Below are 20,643 nucleotides of genomic sequence, written 5' to 3'. Positions count from 1 at the left end.
ACCTGGGGGTTCCTCGCCCCCTTACCTCTCCGCTGCCGCCTCCTCCGCCGCTCTCCCCAAACACGGCCCGGAACCGGCGCAGGTTGGTGCCGATGGCGGCCGAGACCTGCAGCGCCGCGTCGAAACCAGGGCCCACCCGGAGCAGGGCCGGCCCGGAGGAGGCTGAGGACGATGACGAAGACGAAGACGAGGCGGACGACGAAGAGGCTGCTGAGGCGGCGGCCGCTCCCCCTGGAACCCCAGCCCCGCTGCTTCCCGCCGCCGCCGCCGCGGCCGCCACAGCCGGGGGGGAGGGGGGCGCCCCGGGGCCGCCGCCGCCGACCGGGGGCCCGGGGGGAAGCAGCAGGGCCGGGATGCGTTGCCGCGGGGCGCCCCCTAGGCCCCGGCGCCCCCCGCCGCCGCCGCCCCCGGTGGTCCCGGGTCGGGCGGGGAAGCGCCACCGACAGCTGTGCGCCATGTTCGCCCCGTGAAGTGAAGCAGCGAGAGGGAGAGGCGACAACACAGGGGGGCGGGGAGGCGGAGGGGGGGGCGGAGGGCCCCGGAACCTGCCTAACCCGCTTGGCGCGCCGGCCGCCCGCACCCTGCCGGCCGCTATGCAGAGCGCCGGGCCGCGCCCGCCGGCCCCGCAACCTGTATACCCGGCTCGGGCCTCCGCGCCTCTCGCCGGGCCGCGGCTACGCCATGCCGAGGCCCGGGCCGCTGCCGCCCGCCCGCTCGCCCGCCCCGCAACCTGGATAAGTGCATGCCCCGCCCTCCGGGAGCGGCATTGCTAGGGAAAAGGGGGGGGAAGGAAGCCCAGGAGCCCGACGCGGAGCGCGGGTTCCGGGGAGAGGGGGAGGGGGCGAGGACGACTGGGAGGATGGAGGCGGAGGGAGCCGGGCCGCCTGCAGCCTCGAGAGCCGAGAGGCGGATTACACACGTTCCCGGGATGCGCTGGGAATCGAACCGCCCGGGAGAGCGGCTTCCAGTGTAGCGCGGCTGCCGGGTCGGGGACGAGCGGGGCTTCTCTGCCTCGAGGCACGGATACAAGATGGGTTAGCCCTAATCCAACGCTTCTAGAATAAAAGAGCCCTTATTGTACTACAGGCAAAACGGAAGCGTTGCCCAGTTTACTATATGCAAAATAGAAAGGCCCTCAATGAACGCGCTTTAAAAAATAGAAAAAAAGAGCCCCTCCCATTTTCATGCTGGAGCTCTCTCCAAAATGCACACACCAAGCGGCGGCTCTCCCGCCGCCTCCTCGCCCTGCTATGCACTCGAGACTGAGGAACCCCTGGCTTTCCTGCCCTTCTGCAGAGAGTTGGGACGTTTTCTCCAGCCCGGGCATGGGGGCCACGGCGTGCTCCGCTAACGAGGCGGTGTTACAACGAAGCTGAAGCTGGGTGGCTAACGGGGCCTGGAGGGAAGAGGCGGGCAAAAGCGCCCCCGCCCCTTTTTCCTCAGTTCTCTGCCTGCCGCTGCATGCAAAGCAGACCCTAATGTATGCATGCAGAGGGAGGGGGGCTCGCGAGCACGTTTCTGATTAAGAGAGGGGGAGGAGAAGAGCGTTGGGCATTATGATACACTGGGTGGAAGGGGCCCGCCGGCGGCGAGCTCTGTGCGCGGGGTTAGTAGGCTGAGGGGGGAGGGGGAAGGAAGGAGGAGGGTTAGGGCGGGGGATGAATATCCACCCGGTTTACTTTATTGCGGGAAAGAGGAGAGGGCGCCTTAAGCTAGGCGTTAGAAGCCTGCAAGGCTGGGAAAGCAGAGAGAAGGGAGGGAGGGGTTGGTACCGGGAGAACTTGCGTTAGCTGAGGCTGGGGGATCGATAGACAGCCTGCAGGCCCCGGGGCAGCCTCCAACCCCCCAGCCGAGGTGGAGTTCGCGGGAAGGTCACGCAGCCTTCCTCGACTCCCGCACCGGTACAGCGCACTGCATGTAATATTACAGCCTGGGGCGGCGAATTTGGGAAGGAGGGGGAGGGTCGTGGTGAGCAGGTTGCAATCAGTTCTGGCCCTCTGGAGGGTGCACTGCACGCCTCCAGAGAAGGTCCACGGCCTCCTGGTGCTGAAAACCAACGTCCCTCCACCCGCGAAACGTTTGTGCAGAGCGAACGAAGAGGTGGGGGCTGGAGGGGAGCAGAGAAAGGGAGGAGACACAGGCAAGCTCCAACTCCCCCAACTCGTCCCGGATCGATCGTCGTTCCAACCGCGCAGGATGGAGCCCAGATGGTTTGCAAAGCGCACACACACAACCAGATTCCGTTGTTACATCGCGTGGTTTTCTAGGTGCAAAAAGGGTGGGAGTAGCGGGAGAGTCTCTTAAACGGCAGCCCCAGGACTCTGCTAAGGACATAGACACCCCATTGTGGACGGTTTCTCCATTGCAATACATTTAGCGTTAGGCGAGGGGGGTTTTGCTTCAGTGTAGCTCTGATCAGTTACAGATTGGCGACCACGTGGATTCCCTCAAGCATCCTGATTTGTCCCCTCTCTCACTCTCTCTTGCTTATTTTTCTTTTGTATTTGCCGCCCCCCCCCAACTTCTTTAATATGCATAACGGTCTGCAGAGGTAATAGGCAGGGGACTGAGTGACAGGCTTTATATAACTGTGTCAACAGGATTTCTTCCCGTCCTCCACCCCTGAGAAAACAAACTGGCTGGGTTCTGAGTAACCGCCTCACTTCAAGCACACTCCTTTTGGCACAGGTGGGAGGACTGCAGGTTGGGTGGGGGCAGCAGGAAAGAAGAGTGTCTGTGAAGATTGTGTGAAGTCCCCAGACTGAAGTCTCCCTGTAGAAAAACTCCTTGAGAAATCACCTAGTTTGTCTCTTTGCCTCCAGACTAGTCCAAAAGGAGCCAGGGCAAATCAGAATTTGGTTTATTGTTGGAGCTTTTAAGGCAGAAATAATAATAACTTTGTTATTGAGTACTTTCTGTGAGCCTAAGTGCTTTATGTGCATTCAGTTCTTGCCAACCCTCTGAGATAATTCTGATTTTACAAATGAGGAAACTGAGGCTTAGAGTAATGTCCAAGGTCACATAGGTTGTAAGTAGCAGGACCAAAACTCACTGAGGTCTGACACCAATATCCCAAAAAGACATACTATGCCTCTTCACACCCATTAGGATGGCTACTATCAAAAAACCGAAAACAGCAAGTGTTGGCAAGGATGTGGAGAAATTGGAACACTTGTGCACTGTTGGTGGAATGTAAAATGGTACAGCCGCTGTGGAAAACATGGCAACCCCTCAAAAAATTAAAAATAGAATTACCATATGATCTAGCGATTCCAGTTCTGGGTATATACCCAAAAGAATTAAAAGTAGAGTTTGAAGAGATATTTGTACACTCGTGTTCATGGCAGCATTATTCACAATAGCTAAAACATGGAAGCAACCCATTGACCCATGAGTGGATTACCAAAATGTGATATATTCATACAATGGAATATTATTCAGCCTTAAAAAGGAAGGAAATTCTGCAATATAATATAACATGGATGAATCTTGAGGACATTATGGTAAGTGAAATAAGCCAGGCACAAAAAGACAAATACTGTGTGATTCCACTTATACGAGGTACTTAGAGAAGTCGAAATCATAAAGACAGAAAGTGTAATGGTGGTTGTCAGGTGATGGGGGAGGATGGCAAGTTATTGTTTAATGGGTACAGAGATTCAGATTTACAAGATGAAAAGAGTTATGGGGATGGATGTTGGTGATGGCTGCACAACAATGCGAATATATTAAACAAAAGACATTCTGTGCCTTACTTATAAGGTACAAAACTGCATGTGCTTTATTTTTTTATTTTAAATTTTAATTCAATTTCTTTTACTTGAATACCTAATATATTCATATGGTTAGAAATTTAAAGAAATTGGGGCCAGACTGGTGGCACAGCGGTTAAGTGCACATGTTCTGCTTCAGTGGTCTGGGGTTCGCTGGTTCGCATCCCAGGTGTGGACATGGCACCACTTGTCAAACCATGCTGTGGTAGGCATCCCACATATAAAAAAGTGGAAGAAGATGGGCATGGATGTTAGCTCAGGGCCACTCTTCCTCAGCAAAAAGAGGAGGATTTGCAGCAGATGTTAGCTCAGGGCTAATCTTCCTCAAAAAACCCCCAAAATTTAAAGAAATTAAAGTCTTCATTCTTGTTCTGAACTACCCTCCCCTCCCTTCGTCATATCTTACCTCTTCTTAGGGGCAGCTATTATTATAACTCTCATGTATATTCTTCCAGATAGAGTCTGTGCCTATACAAGCAAATACATATCGAAGTTTTCCCACAAATGATATTCTTACAACAGGTCCATTTCTTAGATCTTGCTTGGAAATCTGTATCTTGGAAATCATTCCGATCAGTAAACAGCATTTCCTCTTTCCTGGGACTGCATGATATAGCTGTAGCACAATTTATTTAACTGGTTCTCTATTGGTGAGCACTTAAGTTGTTTCCAAACTTTTGCTATTTCAAGCAATGCTGCAGTGCATAACCTTGAACATACGTAGTTTTGCAAAAGTGCAAATATACCTGTAGTATAAATTTCTAGAAGTGGAATTGCTGAGTCAAAAGGTATGTACATTTATAACTTGATAGATGTTGCCATCCGTCCCCCGTAGAGATTGTACTAATTCATATACTCACCAGCAATGTTTAAGAGTGCCTCTTTCCCCTTACCCTTCCAAAAAGGAGTTTTTAACTTCTCGATCTTTACCAATCCTATAGAATGCACACATTTTAAATTGTTTCCAAATGACAAAAGGAAACTTTTAAGAAGGGAACCCCAAATGTTGCCCCTTTCTGCAAACTCATGAATTACTTCTAGTTTGAAGGGACCTTTAGATTCTAGATGTTCACTCCCTTTTCCCCTCCCTGGAAAGACTACTTACTGCAAGCCACTATTGTGGTGTGTCCCCCCATCCCCTGCCCAGGGTTTTCCTTACTCATTGGTAAGATACCCCTCTCAAATCAGCAATTTCCCTTCTCCAAACATGCCCCCCAGTGGAAAATAATGCATTAGGAGTCTCCAAAGTCCTAAGAAAAAAATGGTGGCTGAGTAATTTAAATTTGCCCATAGGAAGGCTTCATCATCACTGCACAGAGGACTGCTCAGAATCCTTAGGACCAAGCCCATTACTCTTCTACAAAGGCACCCTTCCATTGAGGAAGCAATGGTTGCATTTTGCTACCGCCTTGAATCCATCAGTTTCCATTTCTGAACTCCAAAATAATTAAGTATAGCCATACCTATCACTAAAAGGACTTTAAATACTGACCCCAGCATGGACAGCTGGCTTTCTGTAAAGGATTAGGTATAGCCCTGGCCAAAGGCAAGGGCTAGATGAGTTTTGGGCCATGAGCTCTTTGAGAACAGGAACTGGGTATTACTTATCTTTGTATCCCTTGTGCCAAGCAGTGTCTAAGCCAGCGCAATTAATGTTTGCAGAATAAATGACCCTTCCTAGCCACACTCTTGGACCTTGGGATTCATATCCAAGGGGTCTTGCTTTGTCAGAGGATTTTGGCAGTCACACGTGCTGGGTCTGGGCTGGTTTTTTTTTTGGTTTTTGTTTTTTAACATTTTATTTAAATCAGTTAAACTGGGGGCTGGTCCCGTGGCCGAATGGTTAAGTTCGCTCTCTGCTGCAGGCGGCCCAGTGTTTCGTTGGTTCGAATCCTGGCCGCGGACGTGGCACTGCTCATCAAACCACGCTAAGGCAGCATCCCACATGCCACAACTAGAAGGACCCACAACGAAGAATATACAACTATGTACTGGGGGGCTTTGGGGAGAAAAAGGAAAAAAAAATCTTTAAAAAAAAAATCAGTTAAACTGTCTCCATTTGAAATTGTACTGATGACTAAAGTTCATATCTCTCAAAGAGAGAAAAATTATAGGAATGATTATTTGATTATTACTGTTTCACCTTGTAGAAGCATGAAAGCATTTCCTTTCCCTCTCTTCCTAGTTGCCTCTAAATTGTACTCTTATAGTAAGTAATCTTTTTTTTTGAGGAAGATTAGCTCTGAGCTAACATCTGCCGCCAATCCTGCTCTTTTTGCTGAGGAAGAGTGGCCCTGAGCTAACATCCGTGCCCATCTTCTTCCACTTTTTTATATGTGGGACGCCTACCACAGCATGGTTTGACAAGCAGTGCCATGTCCACACCCAGGATCGGAACCGGCAAACTCCAGGCCGCCGAAGGGGAACCTGCAAACTTAACTACTGCACTGGCCCGGCTCCATAAGTAATCTCCTGATCAGTGTCCTTATCTTCAACCTCTGTTCTTTCTGATTTTCTGACCTTTTATTTATCCAACAAGCATTTATTGAACAGCTACTTTGTACCAGGTATTGTGTTATATCTGGAGATATAACAAAGATATACAAAGATGCTATGTCACAAAACTTTCACAGGATCATGAGAAGGAAAGGGGCCTTTGAGAAACAAAGAGTATTTCAGTGTTGCATGAACGTAAGGTAGATGTGGGAAAGTGTCAAAAGATGACTGACCAGATCCTATGAAGGAGTTTGGATTTTATCCTAGAAAGGTTAGGAAAACATTGAAAGATTTCAAGCAGGGACTTACATGATGGAATTTGTGTCACATCACTGTGGCAGTTGGGTGTAAGAAAGGCTGATGGTGAGACTAGAGGCAGAAGATGCAGTCAGGGTATTTCTGACCTCTTCCCAGGGCATATCCATGTGCAGTAATCCAGATGATAGGTGCAGTGGCAGCGAAAGTGTAGGAATGAGGACAGATTCCAGAGATATTTAGCAGATAGAAGGACTTTTGGTGTCCAGTTATATATGGAGGATGAAGTGGAGGGACTTTTCTCAGGTTGCCAGCTGGGGTCAATCAAGCAGATGGTGATACCACCAACCAAGCTAAGGACAACAGGAGCAAAATGTTTTTGCTTGGAGCTGATGAGTTTAGTTTTGGAACAGTTGACTTTGAGATGTCTGTGAGATGTGCATGTGGAGCTGGCTAATGGGCAGTTGGCTACATGGGACTGGAGCTCAGGAGAAAAGGCTAAAAATATAGATCTGGGACTTGGAAGCAGAGAGATGGTAGTTGAAACCATGGGTGTGGATGAGACCACACAAAAAGTGTGTAGCTCACAGAGGCAAAGCAGTCAAGAACAGAACCAGAAGAAACCTGGTCCATCAGGTGGGCTAGCAAAAAATAGCCAATGAAAGGAGACTGAGAGAGAATGCTCAGCGAGGTAAAAGGGGGCAGGAGGGAAGCCAAAGGAGAGTTTCAAACAGAGAAGCTGTAAACAATGTCCAATGTAGCAGAGAGGTCAAGAAGCAAAAGGACTGAAGAGTGTTCCTCATAGTTCTGGGGGAGTCACGGGTGATCTCTGTAAGGGCAGTCACAGGGGAAAGGTGAGGTTGGAAGTAGGAGGGTATTTGGTGGAGGAGGAAATGGAGAGGGCAAGGAGAAGCAGGCAGAGGCAGCTCTCTGGAGAGGCTCAGCTGTAAAGGGAGAGAAAAGGACTTTAGCTGGATCCTCTTAACACATGGTTAAGAGGGTTTTAAAAAAAGTTTTAAAGCTAGTTTTTGGTTATTATAAAAGCAATATATGCAAGGTAAAAAATTTCAGGGGGCTGGTCCCGCAGCTGCGTGGTTGAGTTTGCACCCTCCGCTTCGGCGGCCCAGGGTTTCGCCAGTTCGGATCCTGGGTGTGGACATGGCACCGCTCATCAGGCCATGCTGAGGCGGCGTCCCACATAGCACCAGAAGGACCCACAACTAGAATATACAATTATGTACTGGGGGAGCTTTGGGGAGAAGAAGAATGAAAAAAAAAAAAAAAAGAACATTGGCAACAGATATTAGCTCAGGTGCTAATCTTAAAAAAAAAAATTCAAATAGTACAGAAAAACATAAGATAAAAAGCCTAAATATCCCTTCCTTCCCTCAAAAGGTAATCACTGTTAAGTTTGTTGTCTAATATTTCAGAATATAAACAAGTACATATCATATATATATAATTTATATGTCTTTCTATGTACGGATGTACACACATGCGCGCGCACACACACACACACTTCTTGACTCAATGTGATTGTACCATACAAACTATTTTGCCTGATCCCTTCATCTTTTTCACTTAACAATACGTCCTGGAAAACTTTTCGTGTCTTTCTGACCTTATCTCCTGCCTCTCTCTCCCTAGTTCATTGTGCTCCTACTGCTTTGACCTCCTTGCAGTTCCTGGAACACACCAGGCACACTCACACCTTAAGGCTTTTGCACTTGCTGTCCCCTCTGCCTGGAATGTTTTTCCCTTAGATATCCTCTCCCTTCCGTCAGATCTCTACTTAAATGTCACCTCCTCAGAGAGGCCACCCCCTGTCATTCAATATACCTTACCCTACTTCATTTTTCTTCACAGCACTGATTATGTGCATCGATTGACTTGTTTAATGTCAGTCTCCCCCACAAGGATATGAGCTCCATGAAGGGGGGACTTTGCTTCACTGCTCTGCATCCGGAGCCTAAGACAGTACCTGACCCTCAATAAAACAGAAAAAAGCATGCAGTGCTAGCCTAGTATAGTATTATCATAGTATGGATAACAGCATAGTGGCTAAGAATGCATGCTCAAACTGCCTGGGTTCTAATCTTTATTTCTTAGTAGATGTTGCACTTGGGGGAGTGAATCAGTTTCCTCCTTGTAAAATGGGGTCATACCAGTACCTAACTCCCTGGGTTGTGAGGTGTAACGTGTGAGCATATGGAACATGCTTAGAACAGTAACTGACACTTAGTAAATTATAATGAATGTTCACTGCTATGATTATTAGTGGTATTCTATAAAGGCAATATAGTCGCTCCAAGGACAGTGCTCCATTCATTCTTCTAGCTCTTCTTTACCTCTTTGATTATTCCTTCGCAGCCTCCTTTCACTCCTTCACCCTTTTAACACTGGTGTCTCCTGAGTGCTTTTTATTTCTCACATTCTCTTAGAGTGAACTCATGGTTTTAACTACTACCCAGACTGAAGAGTGCCATAGCTGTTGCCCCAAACCACACTGTTCCCTGGGGCCTCAGAAGCTTGCATCCAACTGCTTTGAGCATTTCCATTCTAATTACTTGTTAGGTTGTATGACTCACTGAAGTGTGGGTTCCTCAAGGGCAGGAATAGTTTCTTGGTTATCTTTATCTCCGCTTCTCCGGGGAGGGGCTCTTGGTAGGTACACTTTGCAGGTGCTCACAGTCTAGTGAAGGGAAACAGACGATCAACAAATTACTATAATAAGCCAGTGGGTGACAAGTGCTGTGTAAGTAGGACAAAGGGAGTAGAGAGCTGAGAGAGGCTGAGGTACAACAGTTTATAAAGGATGGCCACGGAAGGCCTTTGGGTGAAGGGGATCCTTGAACAGAGCACTGAAGGAAGCGAGAGAGTAAAACCAAATGATGTGTGAGGAAAGAGCGTTCGGAGCATAAACCAGCAAATGCAGAAGGCCTGAGGTGGAGTGTGTTTAGGGACAACAAAGGGGCCAGTGTGGCGGGAGTAAAGTGACTGACAGGAATAGTGGTAGGAAATGAGGTGAGCGAAGGAATGGGGGAGGGAGGTATTTCAGATCATACAGGAACTTAAAGGAGATGACAAGCCATTGGAGGGCTCTGAATAGAAAACTGACAAAACATGACTTAATATTTGAAAGGATCACTCTGATTGTTGGCATAAGAATAGACAATAGAGAAGCACATGAGAAAGCGGGGGATCTGTTGGAAGCTTATTGCAGTGGTCCAGGTGTGAGATGACGGCATCTTCGCCTTGGGTGGTAGTATGGAGGTGATGAGAAATGGTCAGAGGCAGGGTATATTTTGAAGACAGAGTAAGGATTCGCTGATGTGTTAAATGTAGGGTGTGAGAGAAAGAGAACAGGCAAGGACGAATGGGTAAGTAAATGAATAAGTGAATTGGAGATATATATATATTCATTTTAAAGTGATACATTACAAGGGCTGCCTAGTCAGAAAATAAGTAAATGAGAAACTTGAGGAGACCCATTAGAAGAAAGAGGATTCGAGATACACTCACACCCTTCCATCCACTTGTAGAGAAGAAGGGTAATGAAAGACAGGTCAGTGGCTTGAGAATGAAGTAAAGCGAAGGTTTTCCATTGTTTTTTTTTTTTTTTTAATTTGAAGATAGGGAGACTTGAGCCTATCTATAGCTGGAGGGGAAGTATAAATGAAAGGGGAAAGAAAGCCTTACTTAATGAAGATGCACCAAGTGTCTGAAAAGAATCTCCTATATTCGCAGCCTCCACTTACTTACCATCTTCCATATACACTTCAAACCACTATCACCTGCCTGCCACCCCCATGGAAACTGCTGTCACAGAAAACACCAATGACTTCCTACTTGCTAAAACTGATGGGGACTTTTCAGTCCCTGTTGTGCTTGGTCTTTTTGCAGTATTGTTGAACTTCTGGAAGCTCTCCTCCCTTGGTTCCTAGGACTCCACTCTCTCCTTCCTCCTACCTCTCTAATCTTTCTAATCGATCAATCAGTCTTTCTAATCAAACCCCTTATTGACTTCTTTTCATGTGTCCATCCCTAAATGTTGATGTGTCTCAGAGTTACGTTCTTCGCCTCTTTTCTTTTCATTATTTCATTCATTTATTTAAATGCTTACTGAGTGCTTACTACATGCCAGGCCCCGTTCTACGTGCTAGGATATAGCAATAAACAAAACTTATACACATGCCTGCCTTCCCTCCTGGAGCTTACTCACTACGCTTTCAGCAATCTCACCTCACATTCAAGGTCCCAGTCACCCTCTATGTGCTTGTGACTTCCAAATTTACATTTCCAGCACTAATCACTCTGTAATTTCAGACACACGTAACCAATACTCTTTTGGGCATCTTCACTTGTATGTCCTTAAACTGAATTCCTCTTTACACTGAAGTTTGCCTCTTCCTGTATTCTTTCTTCTAATTACACCACCACACACTCCCTACTGCCCATTTCTCTTCAGGATTACTCCCATAGTTCCCAATCTAATCATCCTCTGATACAACACTGAACTTCCTAAAATGCAAATCTGACCATATTACTTCCATCCTTAAAATACTTTCAATAATTCCTTATCATCTTGCAGATCCTTTCTTATTTGGTCTAACTCCCCTCCAGCCCTTGCCTCCAACACACATGTATTCCTTGGGTTCCTGCCATGCTGACCTTGAATTCTCTTGTATGGTCATGCGTTGGTGCCTGCTATTCCCTTTGTCTAAAATGCCCTTCTTTCCCCTCTTGTCCTCTTGGCTAACTTCTAGATCCAGTTCAGGTGTCATCCCCTCCACCACAGCCTTCATCAATTTCTCCTGTACAACCACAGCATGATGTGCAGACTTCTACTGTTGATCTTTACATGCTGTATTCTAACGGTGTGATTTGTAATTATTTATTTTGCTACCTCTTCCACTAGACTGTGAGCCCTTTGAAGGTAGGAAATGTGTCTTTTATTTCAGTATCCCAAGTACTTAATGTGACCCATAACAGAAGTGTAATAAATGTTTGTTGAACAAATGAATAAATGAAAATGGGGGAATGGATAGGAAGAGATCACTGAAGAATGGAAAGGAAGAGAGTCAAGAGCAAATGGAGAAGGATAGCATTGGAAAGAACATCCTAAATATTTTCCTCTAGGACAGGAGAAGGGAGGAAAGGGTGTCATCATGAGTAAATCATTTTGAGGCAAAAGGGAGGAAACTGAAGGAGTCCATGCTGGACAGTTTCTATTTTCTCCTGAATGTAGTAGGTAAGGCATTCCTCTTTTCTGGAAGACTTGCATATGAGTGAAGTTGCATAACAGCTTCTTTGAATCTCAAATTTCACACCTGCAAAACACTTATGCTACTCTCTATCCCATAAACCTTATCTCTTGCAAAGTTTTAAGAATCAGGGAGATCAAGATAGGGCTTTGAGCTCTTTAGATAAGTAGCAATGAACTTGCTGATCTTCACTTAAACATGACTTTAAATCCACGAGCTTGACAGCTGCTAAATTCCAAGGCCCCTCCCATTGTCACTCATTTGAATTCTTTCTGTGTATTGTCAATGCTGCAGTTCCCAGAATTGGAGACACTTTGTTTACCTCCAAATGACTTTGAAAAAATTCACTAGACCTAACATTACTAAGTAATGTTTTTTTGCCACAGGGAGAAAAAGGGTGAAACTGAGCAATATTATCCTCCCACTGAGACGTCTAGCTTTTTTTTGAGTCATGCTTAAAGTCTAACTAAATGGTCTAAAATTGGTTTAGGATTCCTTTTAGCCACCAATGCCAACTTATCTTAGGCTAACAGGACTAGAGTTCAGTTGATCTAATTTAGAACAAATTTTTATCCGTAGATGGGATGGAAAATCTAGGTGAGGATTAAGGTCATGGCCAAGGTACAAGAGGAGGAGGAAGTCTGAGTTAATTATAACCTAGGTTCTGCAGTCTTAATTCCAGGAAGCTGTCCCTTAGCTAGGTGGACAACTTGTTGATTGAGGAATATTCTCAGAGGAAGTAGAAGATAACAGTTCCTGAATTCTGAGATGAATTTCCACAAGTGAAGGTGTTAGTACTGAAAGACGAGAATCTCTTGTCAGTGAAGAAGTCCTTTGAGTAATAAACATTTGGTTATTTTCTCTCCAGCAATCATGACTGGCCTGGAAGATTTCCCAAAGGTTATCTTTTTCAAGGCTGGTTGGGTAAGGTGGTTTTGACATGTTTTTGAATCTATGTTACAATACATGCATTGTGTTTAGTTGTTTATTCCTAGCCTTAAAAAAAATACTGTGTATCTTTTGGAAGATAACTAAAGTAAAAAAATAAACAAATAAAACCATGAGAACATGGCCATCATTGCACAAGGCAAAGACCTTATAATCTCTGATACAAAAATGTAAGCCTGAGTTAAAAGCTACACTCATTAATGTCTCTCATATGTGGAGTTATATGAGCTTCTGATGTCAAGTTTAAAAACTGAGAACTTATTTTGAAACATTATGGTTACAGGCTAGGTAGTTAAATGATCACTGGTTAATTTAACTTTTAAGATGTTTAGGATTAGGTTTTAGCCTCTCCTCTTCAGCCTTATTCTCTTCTCTATTCTGAGCCCTTCTGAGCCCATTCTATTAACATCTAACCAATCCGATTGCTTAAGACCCGGGAAAAATCATGGTGTCCTAGGCTCTGACGCAAATTATACATTATGAATCATCACTTGCTCCTGCTAAAGTTGAAATAGAGTGTCTCACATGTGGGTTGGAGTTCAGATATAAGTTTCTGAATAAAATAAAATTCAAACCATCCCCCTTCCCGACTCCTGCCCCTCACAGTGCAGTAACCAACTTAAACATCCCAGAGTAGAGAGGATGTGGTTAGAGTTAGGAAACCAGGAATCAAATCCTGCATTCCAGTCCTCTGCCCTGACTCACTCACCTCAGGCAAATGGTTCCACTTCATTTCATTTTGCACTGAAAAGTGAGGAGAGTAACATTTTGTGTCAAATCTTCTAAGATGAGTGGCTTCTGCTAAACTGCAAGAGACCTTTGCTGTAGTTGGGATGGACAAATAAGGAAAACATGGGGCTATAGATATCGTAGTTTTCTTTTTTCAGGAAGATTAGCCCCTGAGCTAACATCTGCCGCCAATCTTCCTCTCTTTTCTGAGGAAGACTGGCCCTGAGCTAACATCCGTGCCCATCTTCCTCTACTTTATACGTGGGACGCCTGCCAGAGCATGGTGCTTGCCAAGCGGTCATGTCCGCACCCGGGATCTGAACCAGCGAACCCCGGCCCCAAGCGGAACGTGCGCACTTAACCGCTGCGCCAGGAGGCTGGCCCCAATATAGATGTTGTTTTGAGAGAAAGAGAAAAAAATGGGTTTTGTTGCTGATTTGTGTTCTTTGGGCCTTTCCTTGGATAATTTCGAGACGTTTACTAATCGGTCTTTATAGGCAGCTTTCTTCTGGGATGGGTGGGTGGGAGGATCATATAGTCATGGTAGAGCAAACAAACTCCTGGGTCCCAAATCGAGAGCCATGTGGCTTCAGTGTTTACCCTCCGTGCAGTGGGGGTAGCATTTGGAGCCTTGCGTGAAGTGGAAATTAGTTTCCCCAACGTAGAAGTAACGTAAATATCTCATAATAAAAGCATATTTCTACTGGCATATTGGTAGATAAAACCAAAAGAGGGTTCAAGGTAAAGCAAAGAGGATCAAAATGTCACTCTTGACTTAATATTTACTTGGCTAACATTACTTTTTTTTTTTTTTACCCAATTATGGGCTTCCATGGTTTTCTTTCCATGGCTCCACCTGAACGTCATTAAAATTGGGAACCACTCATCTACCATCATCTTAGAATTCACTTTTATCGCAGAACTATATTTATTCACCTGTTCTATTAAGTTCCCTACCCTCTTGAGACCCAGAGTGAGATGACATCAAGGTAAAAATGCAAGCTATCCTTAGGGGAAACAATAACTATTTTAACAAGTAGGCTATAATTCACAACCACACAACTGTGTTTTAATTGCTTTTGGATTTGACAACACTGGAATGCATTAAAACCTGGAGCCTCTAAAGAGAAACTTTCTTACTTTGTGCAAGCGTCCATATAGCTCTTATAAAAACCCATCCATAGGTCGCATATGTAAATCCTATGAGGAAAAGTGTAGTGCTGTAAACCTATATATGGAGTGCTTCTTTCAGCTCTACTAGGACATAAATCCTGAAATGCAGGCTTGGCAAAGAAAGAGGGAGTTAAGATGATCAGTTCCTAAGGAATTTCTGGGATTTTCAGATTTCAGACTAGGTCTTCTGTAAAGAACCTTGCGCTGCCCACCCTCTCTCTTCCTTCCTAGGCCTTGTGGAGGCCTGCAGGAACCTTGCTCGGTGAGAAGGGCTGCTAATCAGGGATCTAAATCTCTGTTTCAGAGTTAGAGGTTGAGGTGCAGCAGTGACTCAGCTGGCATCAGCTTTGTAGCCGTCTCAGCCTGCAGGCCTTCAGGAAATGAGTCCCCTAGGCCTGCATCCCTCAGTGGCAAACTGCCACCAAACTCTGCTGTTTATCAACCCAGTACCAAACACAGTAAATGGAATTTGCTATTTCATTGTTTGAAAACCTACTACATACAAGGCAGACAGATAATGTGATAGGCTAGGATTACAAAGGTGATTTAGATACTGTACCTTCCTTAAAAGGCTTACAGTTTAGTAAGGAAAATAAACAAATGTAAATATATCATTAGAGCACAATGATGTGTGCTATATGAGGCCCAACAGAAGGGCAAAGGGAAGCAGTTTGGGAAAATCAGAAAAGACTCCTTAAAGTGGAACAGAGATGTGCCAGGTAGAAAGAGCCAGGATGAAGGCAGAAGGAACAGCATTTATAAAGGTGTGGATTCATTAATGGATAAATTAATTTATTCATTCACATCTGTATTGAGTGACTTCAACGTGCTTGGAGCTTGGGATAGATCAGTGAACAAAAGAGACTTAAAAAATTTTCTGCCTCTGTGGGGTTTGCATTTATTTCAGCAAGGTAAAACAAACAATAAATGTAATAAACCAGTAAATCACAAAGAATGTTCGAAGTTGAAATTTTGGGGAAAAAAAGGAGGGTAAAGGGAAAAGAGTATTTGGAGAGAGGTTTCTTGCAATTGTAATTAGGGTGTTTGGGGAAGCCCACACTGAAAACGTTGAATGAGGTGAGGGAGCCTACCCTGGGAATAGCTTGGGGAAGAGCATCTCAAGCTGTGCTAAGGCAGGAGTTGCCTGGTGTGTTTGAGGAGGAACAAGGGGGCCAGTGAAGTGGTGTGAGAAAGGGGAAGAGTGGCAGGAGATGAGGTCAGAGACATAATGGAAAGCCAGATCTTGTTGGGCCTTGTAGTCCACTCCAAGGATTTCAGCTTTCACTCCGAGTGAGATGGGAGCCATTGAAGGGTTCTGAGCAGAGGAGTGACATGGTCTGACTTACAGTTTGGTAGGATCACTCTGACTAATGTGAAGATTAAGACTGTACACAGACAAGCTTGGAAGCAGGAGGCCATGTAAGAGGCCATTTCAGTAATCCCAGTGACAGATGATCACTCCTTGCTGTAAGCAGTGGAGGTGGTAAGAAATGGTCAGATTCTGGATATATTTTGAAAGTTGAACTAACAGGGCTTCTTGATGGATTGATACGGAATATGAGAAATAAGAGTCAAGGATGACTCCAAAAGTTTTTAGCTTGAGCAACCGGAAGGATGGAGTTGCCATCAGCTGAGAGGGAGGAAACTGTGGAACAAATTTGGGATGGGGATGGGGAAGAAAATCAGGAGTTCAATTTTGGACATTTTAAGGTTGAGATGTCTATTAAATACCCAAGTGGAGGTATCAAATAGGCAGTTTCATTTATGTCTAGAGTTCAGGGATGAGGTATGGACTAGAGATATAAATTAAGAGTCATCAGCGTACAGATGTTATTTAAACCTGTGAGACTGGATGAGATCACCAATGGAATGAGGAGAGACAGAGGAAGAACTGAGCCTTATCTTTGGGATATTCCAAAGATAGGAGACCAGGGAAGGGAGGAACCATAAAAGAAAACTGAGAAGTGAACAAAAAGTAAGGAAGAAAGGAGACCAAAGGAAAGCTCTGGAAGTCAAGTGTATCAGAAAGTGCATCAAGCAGGAGGAAATATTCAGTTGAGTCCAATACTGCTGAAAGGTCAAATAAAATGAGTATTGAGAGTGGGCTCTTGTATTTAATGTGTAAAAAGAGCACTTTCAGTGGAGTGGTAGGAATGATGCTCGATTGAAGTGGGTTCAAGAGAGAACAGGAATTGGAGACAGTGAGTATCAGTAACTTTTGAGGCATTTTGCTGCAAAAGGGAGCTGATTTTTTAAAAGATGGGGTAGATAATAGCACGGGTAAACACTCTTAGGAACAATATAGGACAAAACTAATGATGTAGCGAAGGGGATAAATGATGGCACAAAGACATTGAATGGAGGGATTGGTTTTAAAAAGGAGCATGAACAATCTAGTATAGGCAAGATGGAGCACACATATGGATGCAGATAGTACTAAGTGAGTAGATGATGTTGTGGGAGTCAATGGAAACTCTCCAATTGCTTTAATTTTCCTAGTTAAGTAGGAAGCAAGTTCATCTGTTGACAGAAATAAACATGGCCCAAAGAAATACAGTATGATTGTCATAGTATTAAATAGTTTCTTAAGGTTCTGATCATGAATATAAAGTGAGACTAGCCACCTTTGGTTGTTTTCTTCAGCCCTGTCAGTGCAAGTGCAGAGCAGGTAGACTTATCCAAGTATGCGGTTTTGGCAAATGAGTACAAAATTAATAAGAAGCAGAAGTTGAGGGTATATATAAGAGTGATCATGATTGATCATGGAATATAAATAAGTTGGGTAAAGAAGGAAAAGAGGGCATCAAGGTGGTGAGGGAGATGGTAGTATCAATTTATTGGTGGTCACGGTAACTCCAAATTAACACAGTTGGGATTTAGAGGGAATAGGTTGGAGAGAGAATAGATGGTCAGAGAGAGGGATGCATGAAATTGAAACTACGGAGTGGTTGAAATTATTGGTAATGACTTGGAATGAATGCCCAAGGAAGGTGAAACACATAATCATTGGACTTTTTAGGGAAACTGAGAGGCCAGTTTGTTGGAAGGATCATTTGTCAATGGTTCTCAAACTTTAGCATTTATTAGAATCACATGGACAGCCAATTAAAACACAGATTGGCAGATTCCACCCCCAGAGTTTGTAGGTAGGGCTTGAGAACTTTCATTTCTAAATGTCCTAGTGATGCTGCTGCTGCTGTGGTCCAGGGACTGTACTTCGACAACTACTGACCCATGTGTATGCAGAAATAGCCAAGAATTGCAGAGTGACAGTAAACCAGGAGAAAAAAAATTGTCAAGAAATAAAGAATGGCCTGGTGACCAGTGGAAAACTGCAACAATCAAGGGGCAGTGGAGATATAATCTGATAATGAGTTTTAAAGCTGGGAGTTTTTATGGGAACTGGTTAGAAATCACATGGCTGAAACAACGGTTGGTAGCAAAATGAGATTAAGGCAAGGCTAAAGGCAGATTGTCAAAGGCCTTGCATGTCAGTATTTTATTAGTATCAAGGGCCTTTCATTTGGCAAGCAGGTCTAGTGTAAGCTCCCTGCTAAGGGACTCTCTGGTGGAATTGCTACTCTATTCACCTAAAGAGCAATCACAATTGTACCAATTCATGTTCTGGTAGAAATAAAAACCACGCTAATTGGGAAATATTAAGTCCCACAAAGGTAAGTATCACTTTGCGGAAGATTAGGTAGGCTGACATCTGATGTGACAATAAAGCTTAAATAGCTTGATAGTAAGGCAAACAGGACCGAGAAGATACAGAAAGTAATACAGAACAGAACTGTGAAAATATAAAGTAAGGAGGTTGACAAGGGGGTCAGGAGTAAAGTCAGGGCACAGACTACAACATGGGATCATTACCTGGGCCCAACTTGTGGTTCCACCACTTATTACTATGGGATCCTAGCCAAATCATCTAATGTTTTTGCTGTTTAGTTCCTGACTTGTTAAATGGGTCTATCACTTATGCCACGTGCCTCAGAGAAAAGTTGAGGGCTAAATGAGATAGTCAGCGCCAGTGCTTTGGAAATGTAACGTGCTATACCAAATACAAAATATTAAAAAAGTAAATTGTATTGAGCTATCCTTAGAAATCAGGGCAAAAGAAATAGGTGTGTGAGAAATAGGTAGAAAAGAAAGAAGAAACTGTTATCGAGAATAATGCTGAGGTGTATAGAACAAAGGATTAAGTATGCAACGTGGACACTTTCATAATGTGATCTTGAAATGAAAGCCTCATAAAAAGGCTTTACTCTTTACTGACATTTACGTTGAAGAATTTATAGATAGTGGTTTCCTTAGGAATCATACTGTTGGACCATAGTGACTGATATTTGTTTAACTGGCTTGAACATTAGCAACTAAAATAGCCCCTCTCCTGATGCCTACTACTAAATGAGTTATCTGTACTTCTACATACTGAGAAAAACGCAGGACCACGTGCACTCTTACACACACCTCACGCCATGTTTTTATCCTAGCTTTTGTTACCCGGAACTGAAACTGCCTGCTGCTCTTAGACTATACAAAACTGAAGGCAGAGATTGTGCCTTGTCAAAATCCTTCGCTGGCTTTCTATTCAGTCCTTAAGATAGTCCAATCCTTAATATGGCATAAAAGGCACTTCATGGTCTGGTCCCCACTATTTCTGGTCTTAGCTCACTACTCTTCTCTGTACCCGGTGATTCAGCCATCCTTATGTTCTTTCAGAACCTCGACTCTCTCTCACTTAATAGCTCCTGCACAGGCTTTTCTGCCTGCCCAGTACACCTTGGGCCATTCTTGGCTCTTACTCTTCTGGTTGACTTTAGCTATTAGTTCCTCTGATAGCCTCCCTGGAAGCCCCTTTTCAAGTCTGGGTTAGATTCCTCCAAGCACACCTTCCACTTCCCTCATTACAGCACTTCTCACGTCATTCTAACTATATGCTTAATTACTTGTCTCACCAAAATCTGTTAAACAGGTTAACAGTCTTGTTCATGAATGTTTCTACCACTTAGCATAGTGCCTGGATTGAGTTGTTGCACAATAAATACGAAGTATTCTGAAGCTGTGAGTGGCAAACACTCCGCACACACAAGTTCAGTGAAAGGTAGCTTAAACAATTCTCTTCTAGGAGACAAGACATTTGGGGTAACAGGAAGGCAAAAAGTAACTGGCCTGGTGAAGTCAAGCAGCCACTTCAAGGAGCCCGCTGCTATTTTAACCTAAGAAAATTCCGTCCATGCACTATTAGCCACCATACATCAGAAGTGTGTTGTATGGCAGAGGAGGAAGGAGCAGTGAAGTGAGTAGTAAATGTTTATTTTGAGGACTTTCTGGGGTGTCCATGTGGTTAAAAAAATTCACATTACATATCATGAATCAACTAGGCCTCTTTAGGTCCTTACTGGTACTAGCTGATCTCATACCTTTAAGCTTTTTTGGGGGGTTAATTTTAATACTCAATCACTGTATGACATAGAGAAACTCATAAAGATCACCATTATTGTAGTAGTATCTTTTCAGTCTTTTGCTAAACATATTTTAAGTTACCGAATGCTTTTTGAAAAGAGGTAGTTTCAGTTTTGGCCACCTGTGTTTACTGCAGAAGCAGTAAGTTAGGCATTACTTCACATTTCTGAAGAGCCGCAGTCTCCATGGACTTTCTCGCCCATCACTCCGAAAAGCTGCGCCCTTTATTAAGCTACAGCAGCAGTGTTCTAAACGCAGTGGGTAAACTTGGGATTGACCGGATACACATTCAACACTATTAAAAGGATTTAATGCTATACTGTGAGCCATGATGCTTTTCCAATATGGAATCATCTTTTGGTTATCATCAGCCGGTACTGCATGTTTTGCAGTGGTTACAAAGTTACAACGGATTTAGGAAGGTATCAATGAGCCATTCAAAGATGGTAAGACCCCAGAAAAGCCAATGATTGATTAACCCTCTTCTATATCCTCAATAAAACGGCTCAAGACAGAGATAGCAATCACTTCTATTTAGT

General features: G+C 44.3%; 1 protein-coding gene and 1 long non-coding RNA gene across 8 annotated transcripts in view; both read right to left on the bottom strand.

The window, feature by feature from the left end:
- The window catches only part of KMT2A (lysine methyltransferase 2A), an 80,526-nt gene extending 80,007 nt beyond the window's left edge, over positions 1–519 (bottom strand). For 3 of the 7 annotated variants that reach the window (XM_070273677.1, XM_070273679.1, XM_070273680.1), the window contains exon 1: positions 26–488. In XM_070273677.1, the coding sequence (XP_070129778.1) occupies positions 26–457 (432 nt within the window). In that variant the 5' untranslated portion in view covers positions 458–488. Of the gene's footprint in view, positions 1–25 lie in introns of all 7 variants that reach the window. The other 4 variants (XM_070273681.1, XM_070273682.1, XM_070273683.1 and 1 more) reach the window with 2 other exon arrangements.
- Positions 520–6,277: 5,758 nt separating this feature from the next.
- On the bottom strand, positions 6,278–9,218 carry LOC138925090 (uncharacterized). Its single transcript, XR_011440788.1, has 2 exons — positions 9,113–9,218; positions 6,278–7,468 (listed from the first exon to the last, which is right to left on the bottom strand). It is a non-coding gene; the product is annotated as an uncharacterized lncRNA (long non-coding RNA).
- Positions 9,219–20,643: the final 11,425 nt, after the last annotated feature.

The sequence above is a fragment of the Equus caballus genome, chromosome 7, assembly GCF_041296265.1.
Source record: "Equus caballus isolate H_3958 breed thoroughbred chromosome 7, TB-T2T, whole genome shotgun sequence".
NCBI lineage: Eukaryota > Metazoa > Chordata > Mammalia > Perissodactyla > Equidae > Equus > Equus caballus.
The sequence above is the reverse complement of the archived record's forward strand: the minus strand, read 5'-3'. Positions and strand labels throughout refer to the sequence as shown.